General features: G+C 36.6%; 1 protein-coding gene across 10 annotated transcripts in view; it reads left to right on the top strand.

Moving 5' to 3' along the window:
• The window catches only part of Asator (tau-tubulin kinase asator), a 171799-nt gene that overhangs the window by 115682 nt on the left and 37665 nt on the right, over nucleotides 1-18452 (top strand). For 9 of the 10 annotated variants that reach the window (XM_083121075.1, XM_083121074.1, XM_083121065.1 and 6 more), the window contains exons 4-9: nucleotides 7509-7723; nucleotides 10744-10914; nucleotides 11615-11713; nucleotides 15646-15765; nucleotides 17034-17179; nucleotides 17668-17779. In XM_083121075.1, coding sequence (XP_082977201.1) covers nucleotides 7509-7723; nucleotides 10744-10914; nucleotides 11615-11713; nucleotides 15646-15765; nucleotides 17034-17179; nucleotides 17668-17779 — 863 coding nt within the window. The remainder of the gene's footprint in view (nucleotides 1-7508; nucleotides 7724-10743; nucleotides 10915-11614; nucleotides 11714-15645; nucleotides 15766-17033; nucleotides 17180-17667; nucleotides 17780-18452) is intronic. The other variant, XM_083121067.1, reaches the window with a different exon arrangement.

Raw genomic sequence — 18452 nt, 5'->3', positions numbered from 1 at the left:
CGCGCCTTTCATGCTGTATACGTTATACATTGCTGGAGTAACACTCGAAAAGCACAGACAAGAACGCTTCTTTGCACACTCGCAGATTATCTTCACATGGCGAAACTTTGCTTTGATTGGCTGTTCCACAGAATCTAGTCAAGGAAAGCAAGTAGCAATTAGAACATGTCCTATTCCTCTCAAGCAGTCTGCCAGGCGGCCATGATTGCTACCTAGACAGTTAGTTCAGCGCCAACTAGGGCATTCCAACTAGAAATCCAGTTCCGTGTGATTGGGGCTTAACATGGAGCTCGCCCAGTTTCTCACCAGTAGATTGCTTGGAGGGGGTAAAGGCCGGAGCATGGTGCTGATCACCACTTCCATCCCCCCCCACCGTGTGCATTCATTGCACAGAGCATAGCTTTACCTTCTACCTGTTAAAAATATATCTCTAGCTGCTTCCAAACCCATTATTTTCTGGCGTCCGTTCTGTCTGCTACATTCCCTGGGGAAGGAGTGGAGCAGCGGTTCCCATAAAGATCGCTGGTGTTGGGGAGACAAATGGAGAACGTGGCTGGAATTTATGCTTTGTTTCTACAGAGCCGTGCATCTGGAAATGATTCTCGGAACAATTTCTTATATTTTTTGTAAGGACTGTTAACGTTCTCGCAGCCTGCTCAAGCTTCATGACATATTCGAACTCTGAACCTTCGATGACGAGATCGATATGGTCGTCCCGGGTTCGATACATTAAACTGTACGTCCAGTCCCTATTAACTAGGGTGACCATAACATTTTGACCCAAAAAGGGACATCCCAAGGAGATCAGTTTACCCCACCCCCAATCCTGAAAAATCTGTTAGGCCTAATGATAAAATTATTGTTATTATTAGCGTATTATTATTTAAAAGGATAGGTCACATACATGATACATGATACATCATAAATAGAGCCCGGAAGTTGAGGCATTTATTTTCGTTAAAATAGGCAGGCAAAAATGCATTTATAATGTGGAAAATAGGCACTAAAAATGAAAAAAAGGCAAAATAAACCAAAAAAGACACATTTGGAAGTCGCTTACTTTTATCTATAATTTCTGGCAAAATGTTAAAATCTACATTGGGAAGAGCATTTCAATTTTCACCAAATTCACGCACGTAACCATGTAACTTACCACTTAATGGCACACTAAATTTCGGCATAATGACAACTACACGATCCTTTCCCTCCAAAGTGAAGAACTAAACTAAAGATAGATAACTTGATTTTGGAATCCATGCAAAGGCCCTTGGGCATTAGTTCTGTTTCTTGTCAATAACGTCCTGACACGGACGCTGGACATGATGACGTAATTGTGCAGATGTTCTGCAACAGGTTTTCAGCAGTCAATCGTGCACAAGAAAATGTTAACCGAAAGGCAATATCCTAACTCAGCATGAAATACTTTTTTCTCACACTTTTCTCCTTCAGCAATGTTGAAACATGCGTGAGTTCAATATTACTTAAATAAGGCGAAAATTATTCACATAATAAACGGAAGAAAAATAAATGCAACGTTTTTTTGGAGAAAAATAATTCATATACACACTTTTTTTTAAAAAAAAAAAATGGTCCAATTTCATTGAAAAATGCAAAAAAAGGCATTATAATTAAAAATAGGTAGTGGGGTCCTAAATAGGGAAAATGATAAGGCTTCTAAAACATTCGAAACAACATAAAAAAACTTATATCCGGAAAATTTTTATCAATATATGCAGTAGATAAAAAGAGGCATTTTGCCAAACTTCCGGGCTCTAATCATAAACAATAAATGAAATATGATCTCTTGTTGTCAAAAGGTATTAATTATTATAATCTCGGTATGATTTACATAGCATTTCTCATCCTTTCTGATCAACCTTTGATGTTAGTCCAATGCTGAAGTTGAATAATGCCAGAAGTATTTAGCGGATGAACCAATCTTCTTGAGAGCAGCTTTATTCTTCAACAATCGTTTATAAATCTCCCCGAAAACCTTACCCCACATATCAAACACGCAACTCTAAATTTTTCTTTTGAGTTTGTGTCAAGACGCAGGAACTTGAAATTCTTTTTGCAATTCCGTAAAGAAACTGCATGCTTATTCACTGCTCTGCAAATAATGGAACACGTGCAAAACAATGCATATTTTTTAGCATGAAATGTGTGTCAAATTGAGGCTTGATTTTCAAGATAACTCCAACACTTTTATAAAACGGGACAAATAGTGGCTTTTTAATAATACGGACGGGACGACCCTACGAGGGTCACTATTTATATTTTGAGCCTAACAACGAAAAAACAGGAATTTGGCATTGAAAACTGCTTTATTGTTTTTCGAAGTATTCTCCTTTATGGTCAATACACTTTTGCATTCGTTCGAACCATTTGTCAAAGCAGTTTTTCCAATCTCCTTGAGACACCTCCATAATATGGTTTTTGAACGCATCAACGACGTCTTCCGCCGACGAAAATCGTTGTCCACGCAATTTATTCTTGACATTCGGGAACAAGAAGAAGTCATTGGGTGCCAAATCAGGACTGTACGGCGGATGACCCATCAATTCGATTTTTTGACTGTTCATAAAGTCGGTTGTTAGACGAGATGTGTGACAGCTGGCATTGTCTTGATGAAGAATGATCCGACGGCGTTTGTTTGTTTTCCGTATTTGACCGAAGACCTCTGGCAAACAAATTGTTGTGTACCATTCAGAGTTGACCGTTCTACGTTCCTCTAAAGGCACAGTTGCCACATGACCAGTTTTCCAGAAAAAACAGGCGACCATTTGTTTCGATGTGCTTCGAGCGCGAACAACTTTTGTTGGATTGGGTTCATCTTGAAACACCCATACAGTCGACTGCTGTTTACGTTCCGGCTCATATGCATATATCCATGATTCGTCACCTGTTACAATCTTATATACGTCTTTTGAAGCACCACGATTGTATTTATTGAGCATTTGTTTGCACCAATTGACGCGAGCGTCTTTTTTAGTTTTTGTCAAATTGTGTGGGATACAACGAGAACATACCTTTCTCACAGCTAAATGATCATGTAATATTTTATATATGCTGGTGGAACTAATGCCTATGGTTGCCTCAATGTCACAGTATGTCACATGACGATCTTGCAGTATTAGGTTTTGCACAGCATCAGTGTTTTCTTGAACAACAACTGATTTTGGACGACCTTCGCGAATCTCGTCGGTGAGCGAAAAGCGGCCACGATTAAATTCGTTATACTAGCGTTTCACAGTGGCAAAGGATGGGGCTTCATCGCCAAATGTGGAAGTAAGTTGATCGATGCACTCTTGTCTTGATAATCCACGTCGAAAATCGTAAAAAATTATCGCACGAAAATGTTCACGAGTTAATTCCATTTTATTGTTGTCGCGCAATCTCCAAGGCAACATAAACAACACAAATGAAGCTATTGACAAAACATTTGAAGTACGTTATAGTCAATAATGCCAAACGATTCCGTGCAAACGTCAAATCGCGCCTAACTTCAATCAGTGTTGCCAAGGCTCAAAATATAAATAGTGACCCTCGTATCTGTACAGAATGGGTCTAAAACAAGAACTCACTCAAAAAAATAATTTGCTACAGTGTTGAGTGAGATGAACTATTGGGCAGCGTGTCTCGATCTCATTACCATGCTTATCGATGTTCTAAAATAGCGGTTACAAAATGTAACTGTAATTTTTACTTCGGCGCCAAACTAAATCTACAATTTCGCTATTCGCATGCGGAAGCATGAATTTAACGTGGAACCATGGGAATTTTTTTCTTTACATTTCATTGCCAAATGAATAGTATAACAGTTGGGCTGAAAAGTTCGTAGGCTAACATAGTAAAAAATATTTTTTTGACAAAATTCGATTTTATTATTCACTATAGTTGCCTTCGAGGGCGATACAACGATTATAGCGGTCATACAATTTTTCGATGCCATTTTTATAGTACGATTTCTCTTTAGCCTCAAAATAGGCCTCAGTTTCGGCGATTACCTCTTCATCAGTGCTAAATTTCTTTCCAGCGAGCATTCTTTTAAGGTCTGCAAACAGGAAAAAGTCACTGGGGGCCAGATCTGGAGAATATGGTGGATGGGGAAGCAATTCGTAGTCTAATTCATATAATTTTGCCATCGTTTTCATTGATTTGTGACACGGTGCATTGTCGATTGTGAGCACGCGCGGCACCCATTTTGCACACAGCTTTCGCATGTTCAAATATTCATGCACAATATGTCCAACACGTTCCTTTGATATTTTTAAAGTCTCAGCTATCTCGATCAACTTCACTTTACGATCATTTAAAATTATTTTGTAGACTTTTTTGATGTTTTCGTCGGTAACAGCCTCTTTGGGGCGTCCACTGCGTGCATCGTCTTCGATGCTCATTTCGCCTCGTTTAAATTTAGCAAACCACTTCTCAACGGTTGATTTTCCTGGTGCAGAGTCCGAATAATGTTTATCAAGCCAAGCCTTGGCTTCAACAGTATTTTTTTTCGCCAAAAAGCAGTGCTTTATTAACACACGAAATTCTTTTTTTATCCATTTTTTCACAATAACAAAAGCTGCTTCACTCACAATGCTATATCTCACGAACTAATTATCCGGCAGCTGTGAAATTTATACACGTATCTTTTGAAGGTTAGTACTAAGTAAAAATCACATGGATTTAATTCTAGTAATGCCATCTATGAGTAAGCCTACGAACTTTTCAGCCCAACTGTTACTTTCCGGACTTAATCTTCACCATGAGTGTAGAATACTTAATAAAATTCAAGAGAACCTACCTCCTGTTGATTGGAATCTAGGACTCCTTAACGCGTGGTCTAAACCAAAAGCTCGTTTAGAGTAGTTCTAACAACGATTTGCTATCAATCGCATTCGGTAACTATATGCACAGAAAATAAATGCATCAGCTGAAACAAAATGCATGAAGTCTGTAGCTCAGACCGAATGTTAGTGTATCATCGTGAATCAGAAACTCATCAGTTGATGCATTAAAGTACAGCTCGACATAGAAAGAAATGTTCACTTGCATCATATTATGAACTTTGACGTTACTTTTACATTAATGTACAAAAATTGCATCATTCAGTAAAGTTGAGCGCATCAATGGATGCATTTCTGGTGCATCAAATAGTTCTGATGTGTTTAGTTTCCTGTGTGTATGCTGTGCATTTGATCGCCAAATAAACATCGAAGTTTTGATTTCGAATTCTGATCCTTACATGCATGTTCTCCAGGGTACTTCTCCACTGTTATCATTGTATGCAATACGTCGGTTCGCTGTGTGTTGTGGGTGGCCAGACTGCCAGGCTGCTCGTTGCTTTCAACTCACTTCTGCTCCTGGCCGTACCCAGTAAACGATCATCGTCAGTAACTCTTCGCGTATTAAAACCTTCCTTTAAAAAGCGAAATTCTCTCTATGCACGTCCAGCCCGAGCACGGGCGTTCGTGAGGCCGAGGGGAGATCGACCTTGGTTAGTCGCAGCAGACTCGTTGACGCCCTTCGCCTCCGGAATCGATATTGAAGTAAGCACTGCACGTCAATGCGCAAAATACGGTTCTTTTATCATATTTTCCTTCCGTACTCTGTCCTGCATGTTGCTGAGAAATAATTCCTGTTTTTGTGTTTATAAAAGAAATACATATGGGACGTGTAGGAGTAGGTAGTATTACTGATGTCAAATCTGCCCTCGGAGCCAGAATTGTCTTTACAATCAGCATTCCATTCATGAACGTATATAAATACAGTGCTTTCGTTTTGGCTCTGGACCGAGATAGCGCGTGACATGGCGCAGATGCCGGCATTTTCGTCACGTAACGTCTCGCTTATTTACGCACGTATCTTTAGCATATAGACAATTATATTTATATTGCATAACGAGTACTAACATGTGTTGTAAGAATTGTTCAAAGTTGTTTATATGCTATCTCGGGCTCAGAGCCAAAACGAATGCACTGTATGTAGATATAGTGGGAGGGGTATATAGTAGTTGCCGTTAATATTAGGAACATTACAATTCATCAGTAAAGTACTTCTTATTCATTGACTTTATGTACGTTATTATTATTACGCATATTGCAAGTACCTAAGTAAAATTTCTGAACAACTTGAATATAGCCTAACTATTGATTTGATATGTATTAATTTTTTTATTCATAACAATATTCTTTTAATATTATAATTTAGTTTTTTTTTAAATACAGATTATCTTTAATGTTTGGTTAGTTATTGTATTTATATTGCAGATAAGTTCCCCTGTAATCATTTCGGAAATGGTTGTAATGAGATAATGAAGAAAATATGTTGGTCCATGTAATCAAAATACTTGGACAAGGTACTAATCCAAAAATAAACTTTTTGAAAAGCATTTCACCACAGTATCGTTTTCTATGTAATGTTAATTCCATTATATACTTAATGAAAAATGTTTACTAAAGCAGTGGGGGGGATTGAGACCCATTAAACCCTCCATTTATGTACATCCATGGTTCCATATTAACAAAATAATGTGTGGGGGGGATTTAGATATACTTTAAAGCTTATTTATAGTGCATGTATTCCCAAAAAAGAGGGAGTTTTCTTTCCCCATTGAAAATTAATTTATGTTGAACCCTTGGGAGAGAAAATGTAAGGGGGATTCTCTGATCTATCCAGCATTTTCTATCTCAGCCACTTTCCTTTCATAAAACAAGATTGTATAAAATATTCATAATTTAACATACAATGGTTGGGAATCATACTTAACTGCTTGGGGAAAATACATTTCGCAAGATAAGGGGATAAAGTGAAATGTTATTTCAAATCAGAGAAACCATAACCTTTGCTGTACACAACATCTCCCAAATTCTCTTGTTTCATAATCTTGTGCTGTCATTGCTGTTGGACTTTTTTTCTGTATTATAGGGTGACCAGATCTCATTAAGCAGAAAGGGGACACACTGTTCCAAATTGTAAGACACAGTCATTCACAGTAAAAAATATATATATTACTAGGAAATGTTAGGAAAGAATTTGAAATTGGCATATTTTCAATTTTATATTTTTAGTGAGTATAATAATTACATAATTGATCACAGCACTTTCAATCATCAATTTTCTGATTTGAAATCCAAGCACTTGCAATGTCTTCCATGTACCAGGATGTAGAACAATAAATTCCCTGAATAGATAAATAATTCTCCAACTGAAAGACATTTCCCCAATGCAAATTATGTGATGCTCAAAATGTAGAACTTTTATGATTTTTCTTTTTTTTCATACCAGATGTAGGCATGTTTGGAGAAAAGTGGATATCTGGTTGTGCATTCTTACTGCTCTTAACACAGTAATGATGCATTTCTATGTCCAGTGTGTGTATTCGTTGTTCATTATATCTAAAATACATTCTTGTAGCATATTCAACCGATTAAGCATGGAAATATTTACAATGAATTACCATATCACTTGCAGTGTTGCCGGATGTGGATCGTGATTAGATTGTCTCTTTTCAGGAAAAGAGCATGTGTGTCGCTTCATTGGCTGTGGCCGCAATGACCGTTTCAACTATGTGGTGATGCAGTTGCAGGGCAAGAACCTGGCTGAGCTTCGCCGTGCTCAACCCCGAGGTGCTTTCTCCCTGTCTACCACCCTCCGGTTAGGTCTTCAAATTCTGCGTGCAATCGAGAGCATACACGAAGTTGGATTTCTCCATCGAGACATCAAACCAGTAAGAATTTATCTTGTATTTTTATGAGATAATAGGTAATTTTTTAGTGTTTCTCAACCGTGCGCATTTTTGTTTCATGAAATTGCAAGTAATACAACAATCATATTCATTTCAGTGTAAATCCCTGTTGAAGTAATTGTAAAAATATTGTTAGAACCAAGTGTTGAAGAACTGCTTAATTGAAGTTCATCAGGGTGTCTACCACTCATGGAAGTCGAGAAAAAGTAAAGAAAGTAAGAGTCAATAAAAAGTCAAGAAATTATACTTACGGCTAACAATTTTTGCTATCACAATGACTGATCGATTGATTTAGTTTATTTTACTTCATTTTTCTGCCCCTTCGGTGGTATGATAATGTGAATGGTGATAAGATAATATGGCTGAAGGGACAATCATAAATATAAGGGACAACAACACAAGTCCCATATAAGATTATCCTGGGTGAGAGTCCAGACATCAGAGGCTTGCTAGTCTGCCAAATGCAGTCCTGTAGATAAAGCAAGTCTAATTCTCTTGTTAAATACAGCTTCAGTTTTCATCTTAACTGGCTTTTTTGTAGGGGTTTCTCATTAAATAAATATTTATTTTCTTAATTGTTAATTTCCTACTTTACCTAAGTAGGAGTCATATAAATAAAGGTTAAGAAACACACATGAAAAAAAAGATAAAAAGGAATCAATAATTCTGGATTTGTTATTTTGGTAAACATCCTGTTCATGTGAGAGCATAGACATGCACAGTGAAAAGAAATATGCTTGTTTTATTTCTTATTTCATTAAATAAAAATTATAAAAATAAGTATTTAACAACAGTCCATAATCATTAATAAAGCTCCATTTCTTGTGTGTGTACTAGATTTAGTGATTCACCCACTCATCTCAGTACTTGAACACCCTTTCTTGCAAATTTTAGAACATCCGTTTTATGAATACTTTAGACAAAAATTTATCTTGGCATGAGCCCTGAAACACTTATTCAATTTGAAAATTCTGTAAAATTACAATGATGTTTACTTCTAACATTATATATTGTAAATTTTTGCATTTGCAGCAAACTTGTGTAATTAAATTCAACTACTTTCAATAACATTAGGTTAGACAAAAGGTTATTTTAACACAATTTCTTACTCCTTTTATGTGCATTATTTTATGTGTCAACATAAAATCCCATAACAATGTTTTTGTTGTAAAATATTTTAAACATTAAATTTGAAAATCAAATGTGTATGTGCTGGATGTGTTAATTTTTAAGTCCAAAAGGAGTTCTCACTAATGATATGTTTACCATGAATGTGCAACTGTTGTTAAATGCATACTTGAGTTGCTAGTCTTACCCATAATAGAATCATGAAAAGTGTATGTTAGCAAGGCCCTTGGGGCAAATTGACCCTTTTACACACACCAGCTCTTTCTTCCTCTTTGGCACTTTAACACACACACTCATTCATGAAAGGAACAACTTCCTAACTTATTCCATCATCTGTGGGAAACTTAGAAACTTTGAAACTTTTTAGTACTCCACAAAACTTAATAATATACTTTCTTGATGGAGACTCAAAAATTTCCTCTGTAGATGAGTACTGACTTTGCATGGGCATGGATGTTCTTTGCAAGCGTCCCTTCATCAATTTCACCATATCATCACCCATCCTCATCTCGCAATTAGTCAAAAGTGACAGAAAAGCAAAGCAAAATAAACCAACTCAATAAAAAAAGAATCTCTAATAACAAATGTTCAACCTCAGTCACTGCCCTAAAGTCATTTACCCATATATTTTTTTCTACCTTCTGCAATTGTTATATTTGTTATTTGTTGTACGAGGACAAATCGGAAAGTCTTTGCCCCTATTTTTTTTTCCATCCGAAATATTAGTGATATTGAGAAACCGAGATATACATATACATTCAATACAATAAGTTTTTTTGGAGCGGTCCAGCGTTAACCCTCTGCTGCTCCATGGCATGGCGCTGCTGTCAGCTTGCAAAGATGGCTGTAGTACTCAACACGTCCACATCGTATGAGCAGCGAAGTGTTATTAGTTTTCTATGGAGCAAGGGACGAACACCCATGAAGATCCATAGGGAAATGCAGCCAACATGTGGGGACAAGTGTCTTGCTTTGATGGTGGTGTTGTGAGTTCAAAAATGGCCGAGAAGATCTTCATGGCAATGAGGGGGGTCCTTGCTCCTCACTGACAATGGAAAACATTCCTCACTGTCTTCTGGGATCTTCGAGGACCAATACTGCTGGATTTCATGCCATGAGGTGACACCATCATCACTGACAGCTGTTGTGGCACACACGCACGTCTGCAAGCTGCCATCAGGAAAAAGCATTAAGGGATTCTTGATGTGGACAATGTGGTTATCCTCCACGATAATGCCAGGCCTCATGTTTCAAACAGGACCATCGATAGACTTAAGCCATTCGAATGGGAGATTCTGGGAGCATGCACTGTATAGTCCAGACCTCGCCCCCAGTGATTTCCACTTGTTCGGTCCACTGAAGAAGTTCCTGGCAGGACAGGTATTTGCGACGATGAAGCAAAGACCGCTGTCCGGCGATGGTTCCACGATCAACCGGCCGAATTCTACAACAGCGGCATCTCCAAACTAGTGGTGCTATGGGACAAATGCCTGAACCGCTGTGGTGACCATGTGGAAAAATAGTGCAAGGTACATAGAACAATTCCTATATTTTGATTTCCCTGCTTATTTATTATTTCAGCTGAATACAAATTGGTGCAATGACTTTTTGATTTGCCCTCGTATATTGTTGTTAATTGACTATAAAATTTCTGCAAGTTCTTAAGTGACTGAAATGATTTTCTTCTGTACTTTTCTATTTTTATTTGAAACACACTCCTCTAGTTCTTATATCATAATTTTTTGTGAATCACTGTATAACATAATGTTGAAATTAATAATACATATTACTGTTGTGGACATGAAGCAGATATAGTTGTTGTATCTGTTTGTATTCTCTTCAGATACTCATAACCACCTTTTTTCCTTTTCCAGTCGAATTTCTCTATAGGTCGCTTGCCACACAATTGCAGGAGAGTATACATGTTGGATTTTGGTTTAGCAAGGCAATACACCACAGCGACAGGAGAAGTTAGAGCACCTCGTGCTGCAGCAGGCTTCCGTGGAACAGTGCGTTATGCATCTATAAATGCACATAAAAATAAGGTTAGTTATTTTCACTGTGATGCAATAAGTTGTTTACTGTTCTATTAATTTCATTACAAGGTGTTAAATTGTGCCATTATTTGCTACAATGTAGTCAGTCTGCAGTAGTCGTGACCATTGGTGCAAGTGTGCATGCACTGGCTGGATGAGTCCAGTGGCAAATGGGTTGGAATGGATAAGGAAAACACGTTTCATGAAAATTGTTTACTGCTAAAACAATATTGAAGTTTGACATGTAGTAACATTGTCAGCAAAATATATTAATCTTTCATCAGTTGCACCGGAAAAAGAACATGATTGGTCGCACTGTATCTTGGGAACAACTTTGGAACACTGTCCACAAAGTATAAGTAACAATTAATATAATATTTGTATGTAAATAGATAATTATAAACTTTTAGGTGCCTATTTTTAAACTTGAACCAGATACACTGTTGTTTTTTTAAATATAGATCACCTCTTCAAGAGATTAACTGCTGTTATTTTTTAGCAACTTTTAAAGACACATTTAAAAATATATATGTTCAAGATTGAATAGTATTTGAAAATTATGACCATTGTTTTAAGAATGTAATTTTTTTAAAAAATAAAACTTCATTGTAATGGATAATTAGTTGTATGGGTAATTAAGTTTTAATTAATGTATTTAAATGAGGTCTGTACTAATTTTCATAAATTAATTGTGAATGGTTCATTGCAGGAAATGGGTCGTCATGATGACCTTTGGTCCCTGTTCTACATGTTAGTAGAATTTGTAAACGGACAATTACCCTGGAGAAAAATAAAAGACAAGGAGCAGGTGAGTTGTGGGTGTATTTTGTGAAACGTAACATAGAAGGGTTCATATTTTAGTAAGATAATTTTGAATGAAGACTTTTACACCAATACTTTGACTGAAGCCCATATCACATGGAGCAAGAAATCCTTTGTGACTTTTGGACTAGAAATTCTTGTCTTGTGACTTGCTGGGAGGGAGTCAACGGGCTTCTTGGCTCTCATATCACTTGACAACTTCTGCTTATAACTTTTGAAGAGGGAGAGGAGAGGGAGGAAGCTTGGAACAAATAAAGAGAAAAATACCATTGGCACTCTTGAGAATCCAAAGCAGTATATGTAGAACAAATTTAGTCTTGTAGATTAATTACCATGGACAATCTGGCATGCATCATTTAAAACATCTGAGAAATATTATGGGTATTATGGCAATAAAAGACTTGGTAGAATCAAAACATAAAATGCAATGGTGTCGCTTGGTGTAAATCTTTGGGTGTTCACAGCCAGCCTAAAATCGGAGAAAATTTACACCCCCTCCCCCAGACTGAGGGGTCTTCAAACACACATAGATATCAATTATTGATCACCATCTTTTCAGAGAAGAGAACAGTGAACCTAAGTGACATTGGTTAATCGAGATACAAAAGGCGAAATTTTAGCCAAGAATTAAAGCTAAGATTCCTTTTTTTTCCTTTGAGTGCCTTTGGCAAATGTCAAAGAAAAGCAACATAAAAGTTTGAATATAACAGTGCATGCCAGATTGCTTAGTGAAAAGGCATTTACAAAATACAGGCCAATTTTAATTTATTGCAAATTATCATGTCTGCCCCTGTCACCCGTGAAGACTCCCTCAAAAATAAGGAAAAATTAAAAAATTAAACAATGCAAAATTTATTTTGCAAGTTTGAATTATTGAAATTCCTTACTTTTCTCCTCGCCGAACTTCGTGGCAGAGTGGTTATCGCAGCATCGTACAATGCTAGGGGTCCAGGGTTCGAATCCCAGCCAGGTCATGTTCTTTGTCAATGTCCCTTCATCAGTTTCATCATATCATCACTCATCACCAGTGGCGGTGATTGAGTTCCAAAACTGGGAGGGCAGGCAAGGTTCAAGAACTGAGGGGGGGGGGGGGCAAGGACAGTTTACTTTCCCTTGGTAAATAATGTTTAGCATAGTGTGGGAGCAGGAGTGGCAAAAGTGGGGGTGGGGGCAACTGCACCCCCTAATCGCTGCCACTGCTCAACCCCATCTTTGCGATTAGCCAAAAGTGGCAGAAAAGCGAAGTATAATAAACAGTGGTGTCGCGTGTGGTTCGCATACGAGTGTTCACAATAATGTGTTTGTACTGAATGCAGATTTACTCCTCTCCCTTGTAACTTCATATTCAATTGAAAAAGTAAGAATAACAGTTCAATTTATTTTCACAATTTTCCCCCAAATTCACGCTATATTTGAAGTAATACAAGAAGGACCATGGGGAAATTGTCTCTCTCCCCCTTAAAATCCACCATGTTTAGCGAATTCTCGCTAAAGTTTTCAACTATGTAGCACAGACATTTTTGAGTCCCCCTAGACATGCCTTGTATATGCTGCACTCTGGTGCCAAACGTAAGAAGCATTTCCACTTGCATTAGTGTTCGCACAGTGAAGTGAACATCTTCGGGGTATAATGGCCAACAGCCCCTTAGCTGTCAGCTCTATGCAACACGCACAGCAATTGTGTTCAACGCCCTCCGTGGAACACCGTGGGAGTCAGTGTTACCAACTATCTAGAGAACTTATCAGACGTGAAAGAAGTTGTGTCAGAGTAAATGAGTGTATATATTCATACATCAAACATAGTATTTTTTCGAATAAATATACATATGTGTGTATGCATTTAGTATATACACGAGTGTTCATGTGCTCATGCGAACATTATCAGACGAAGCGCCTAATAATAAACCAAACCAATAAACACTTACTTTTTTCTATTTATTTTAGTTTTGGAAATTCCTTTTGCTCCTAAGAATAACCCCCACCCTCATTTTGGCTAATCATTATACCGTGGAATATGTGATTTTTTTTTTTTAAATAGTTATTTTCACATCAGCTTTCCTATATTTCATTTGTAAGTCTCTGGCAATTCTCAAATTTTAGGATGAGAATTGCAACTCGTGAAACTTAAAACTTATTGTTTTAAACCTTATCTGTAGGAGTTATGACTATTATAATAAAATACTTTTCCATAAAAATGTAATTTGTAATTATCCATACTCGTTTTACATGTGTAACAAAATAAATATTATTTTCTGCTAACAGTGTCTTCGTCTTCTTTCGTTTTGACTCATCTACGTTATCTAAAGGTTTAAGCAACACATTTTAACTATCGATGTAAGTGTAAATCTGCTCATTTTGGTGATAACAGTGTTTTAGAACCTAAAACCTTCACCATGTAAGGTTTTGGGTGCACGACAACTATTTGCAATGGAGTTGTTGAAGAGGTTTGCAGCCTTAATTTTTGGTGAAATGTATTGGAAAAGATAGATATTAGGCTAAAACATCGAAGATCTTAGGAATTACTATAAGAATGCAAACAGTGCTTGCATTATATCTTAACTACCACTTACTTTTCCCCAATACAGAAGAAGAAAGGAAAAATAAAAATACCTCATACCTCCGCCTCTATCGGCATTCTCCGAACAGTTGCTGCCATCTGTTGACAGTGTTTTTTTAAAAAGGTCCACATGCTCTGAATTTCCAGCCCCCCCCCCCCCCCCCTTTTGGTTCTTTCGGCTTCTTCGGTAGAGCTAGGGCACGGGAAGAATACAGCAGTAGTTCACAGTGCCAGATGTGCACCGGGCTCTCGCTGCCTAATCTGGTGAGTTTTTCTTGTCAACAGTTGGGGGAAATTGGCAAATTGGAAGCATTGTGAAGACTTTATTTAAACGAAGAAAGCTGCTTTGTAAAATAAGTGTATTGAAATGCTGTGTTTTATTCTGCAGAAAAGAAAACAAATTGAAAGTTTTCATTTTTCAGTTGGGGGTTTGTGTGCTTTGTGAACCCCCTTCAGGCGACGCCTCCAATAAAATGTACGTGAAATGTGTAAATGTGTACATGAAAGTCATTTACTCTTGATCATAAAATACTTATCCTGTGATTTACTTCAGAAGCCATTAATATAGTTCGTAATTTAACATAATCAGGCAGTCATAATCAGTGCTGCGACAAGTGCTGTGTGAAATAAAAACTAGAAGCTGGTAAAAATTTGGTGCCTACTCCAGTGACCAGAAAGCCTCCTTCATAGTAGGAATCTAGCTCTGCAGGAGAGGGCAACTACATAACGCTGCAACTGCTGTGTTAAAGTTGTCCGTTTTTTTTTTTTTTGTTGTTTTTTTTAAAGGGGAATTGTTAAAGTTATACATATTTCCAGTAGTCTAATTTCATACTCATGAACTAAGTCAAAAGTTGAAGTTTAGAACTTTATTTTTTGCCATTTGAAATGCTGATTGTAATTCAATTATTTCTTCAATGTCATTGTGTTTAAGATCATCTCAGAATCCACTATGCATAATTTCTTTCTTCAACAGTATTAATTGCCTGTAAAACCCCTGCAATTTAAAATACACTAAGATTGTACAGCAGTACATAAATACTTTTGCAGTGGCAGTCATAGGAACAGAGTGCAATAAAAATACATCTCCCAACCCGTCACTGCATTGTCAGCAGAGATTTACACATTTTTGAATAAATAAATAAACTCTTATGCACTGGTGAATTTTGGGTGTAATCCATCGCCATTGTGCTCTTTTAGTAAAGGGTTTCAATTGTTGAGAACATTATTTGCTGCTCATGTCCAGACTTCTGTAATTGCGAGCTTAACATTTTTATTGCTGGAAATATGGCATTGCTATGAATGTAGTTCTATTGTTCACTGTGTGGAATGTTTCAGATGATAAGTGCCATTGTGTTTTGCAGGTTGGCCTAATGAAGGAGAAGTATGATCACAGATTACTTCTTAAACACCTGCCGTCAGATCTTAGACAATTTCTTGATCATATTCAGTCTTTGGAATATGCAGACAAACCTGACTATGCAGTAAGTATATGCAGAATAGCATGTTTCGAATATCTTGAACTGTGTATAGAGCGACCACACGCAAAATAAACCTTTGGTCAAAAGCCTTCATGCATCTTTCCCTCCTACGTGTGATTATGATGTGCATGTGCAGGTTTTTTTTTGCCTGTGGTCCCACTGTAGTGTAGTGTTGGGTTTAGAAATTCTTAACATGCAAGTCTTCCCGTCTCGCAGGACCTTATTTTTATGTTCTGCAATAATTTATCATCTTTGGCATTTGAAGTATCTATTTGCGAGGTATGTTGGAATGAAGGAGAAGTATGATCACAGATTACTTCTTAAACACCTGCCGTCAGATCTTAAGACAATTTCTTGATCATATTCAGTCTTTGGTCAGACAAACCTGACTATGCAGTAAGTATATGCAGAATTGCATGTTTCGAATATCTTGAACTCTGTATAGAGCCTCATCACATGTTGGAATGAAAGTATGACACAGAAAGTGTTAACATTTTCAAATGCTAATAACAGGACCTATAAGTGGTACATTATGCAAACCTTTATGTACATGGAAAGGCAAATAATGGGCTTTCATACTATTTATTTTATTTTATTGTGGGTTGTATGTATTACATATTAGCAGAAACCCACACATAGCAATACATACATCTTTACCTGCTCTATAAAAGGTAAATCTATGCATACATTAATGTTATCTTTCAAATATTGCTATCAGATTTTAGCTAATGTGAAGAGCTTTAAATTGTTGGCCTGTTATTTCGTAATATACTTGTTACGAACTGATTGCCTTATGTTGTATGCCCCACATGACGATAAAACAAGTTGTAATAGCCCATGGTAGAGTATAAATATTTAGCATTCCCCTTTTATAAATTGATTTGCTTTAATTAGTGGGTATTGAAAGTTGTTGAAAGTTTAAAGATCTTAAATGTTACATACATGTAATAGACTGTTAATTTGTTTCAATTGCCACGACTAGCTATGGCGTATAGTGATATTAATCATCCTGCAAGTTATTGTGTTCCTGATTATAAAGATTTTATTTGTGCCCACTAACTTTGAACAATAAATTTATTGAGTATTCACCATTTTATAGAGCAATACCCATTAGTGTCATACATCAATGAAAAAGAGGAATGAATTGTTTAAATTTTTCATTAAATAATTGCAATTTTACGACAGTACATTATCAGCATCTGCAAAATTTTCATACATGTCCATCCCTTATCTTTATACACATGCCAATTAATGGCACTTTTTTTCTTGAGATGCTCATTGGCTTGTTTGAGAGATGCATGAAGAGGCGAGGTGTGAAGGATACGGATCCGTACGATTGGGAGAAGATTCCAACCGACAACTCGGTAGCAACCACAACCACTACTTCACCTGCTATTATTAGTAGACCTGCCACTGGGTGAGTCAGTTTTTCCACTTTTTAAAAATACTTTCAATTATGCAGTTCTAGATCATGAAAACAATCACTATAAATGTACAGTGTCAAAATTCACTGCCATTCACAGCATAATTTTTTTACTATCCTACGGACAAATTCTGATAGAATAGACTAGCTTTTTATGTACCATAGAGTGAAGTGCAGTCTTAGGCTGCTCTACCATGTAACTATGGACAATTAATTAAAATAGAAACTGCAGTAAATGATTTGATATGATTTAGGTGAACAAACACTAATTAGAAATAATAATAATAAAGTATACAATAAGAGACTCGAACATACAAGGTGCATGAGAAAAATAAGGAACAATATTCTTAACATTGTATCTCTGTACTAATTTTTCAAACTATGATATAATTTTTAAGTGAAGTGTATTTGATGGGAATATAGTATGAATTATGTGTACTTTTGTAATGAAATCAAGATGGTTTTGTATTTCTTTTCCAAAGCAGGTTGATGGGCGCAACTCACATCACCGACAATGTGCTTGAGGATAACATCATGACTAGTCTAGACAACAATCAAGAGAATATTGAACCAGACAATAGAAGAGAACTAGAGGTGAGTTTGTTTGAATTTGATATTAAATTAAATAATATTTTTGCTTCTAGATTCGTAGATCCTATAATAAAATTAAATTAAGTGCTCAGGTTTAATATCCACTTCAAAGACTTCCTTTGTTCATTACATACTCAGTTTAATTTTGTTGTTTATAAATTGAGCATACCAACAACTTTATATGTAAAAAATATGCATATCCTTAACATTTCCATGTAAAATTTTACCTTGGCTGCATGCAGCTCTTCTCAAAAGGCAACACAGAAATGGCAGGACCAAATTAAAATTTCACCAAGCTTTAACTTTGCCTCAGGATTATTTTGCATGTAGGACTCAACTTAAATAAAAACAAAAAACCTGGTTTATAAATTAGAGAAAATTGCATGTACTAAAAAAAAAAAACACCTGGAATGTATCTGTCTTTCTGTATGTCAATTGTGGCTACTGTATTTGTAAATAACTACTTTTGAACTTACAAGGCTTGATCAGCATGCCTAGAAGGCTTTGCTAGAGGGGCATTTCACTACTCTTATTTTTCAACATAGTCCCCTGCAACTTCAATGCACTTTATCAATCGGTGCTCTTGGGGTTCAATTCCGGCATGAAAAAATCTTCCAACTGCTCCTGGAAACCATAATGTTTACAGCATCCATCACTTCAGAATTGCTGCTGAAAC

The sequence above is a fragment of the Lepisma saccharinum genome, chromosome 4 (assembly GCF_977018435.1).
Source record: "Lepisma saccharinum chromosome 4, izLepSacc3.1, whole genome shotgun sequence".
NCBI classification, from domain to species: Eukaryota; Metazoa; Arthropoda; class Insecta; order Zygentoma; family Lepismatidae; genus Lepisma; species Lepisma saccharinum.
Note: the sequence above shows the minus strand (reverse complement) of the source record. Positions and strands in the feature narration are given on the sequence as shown.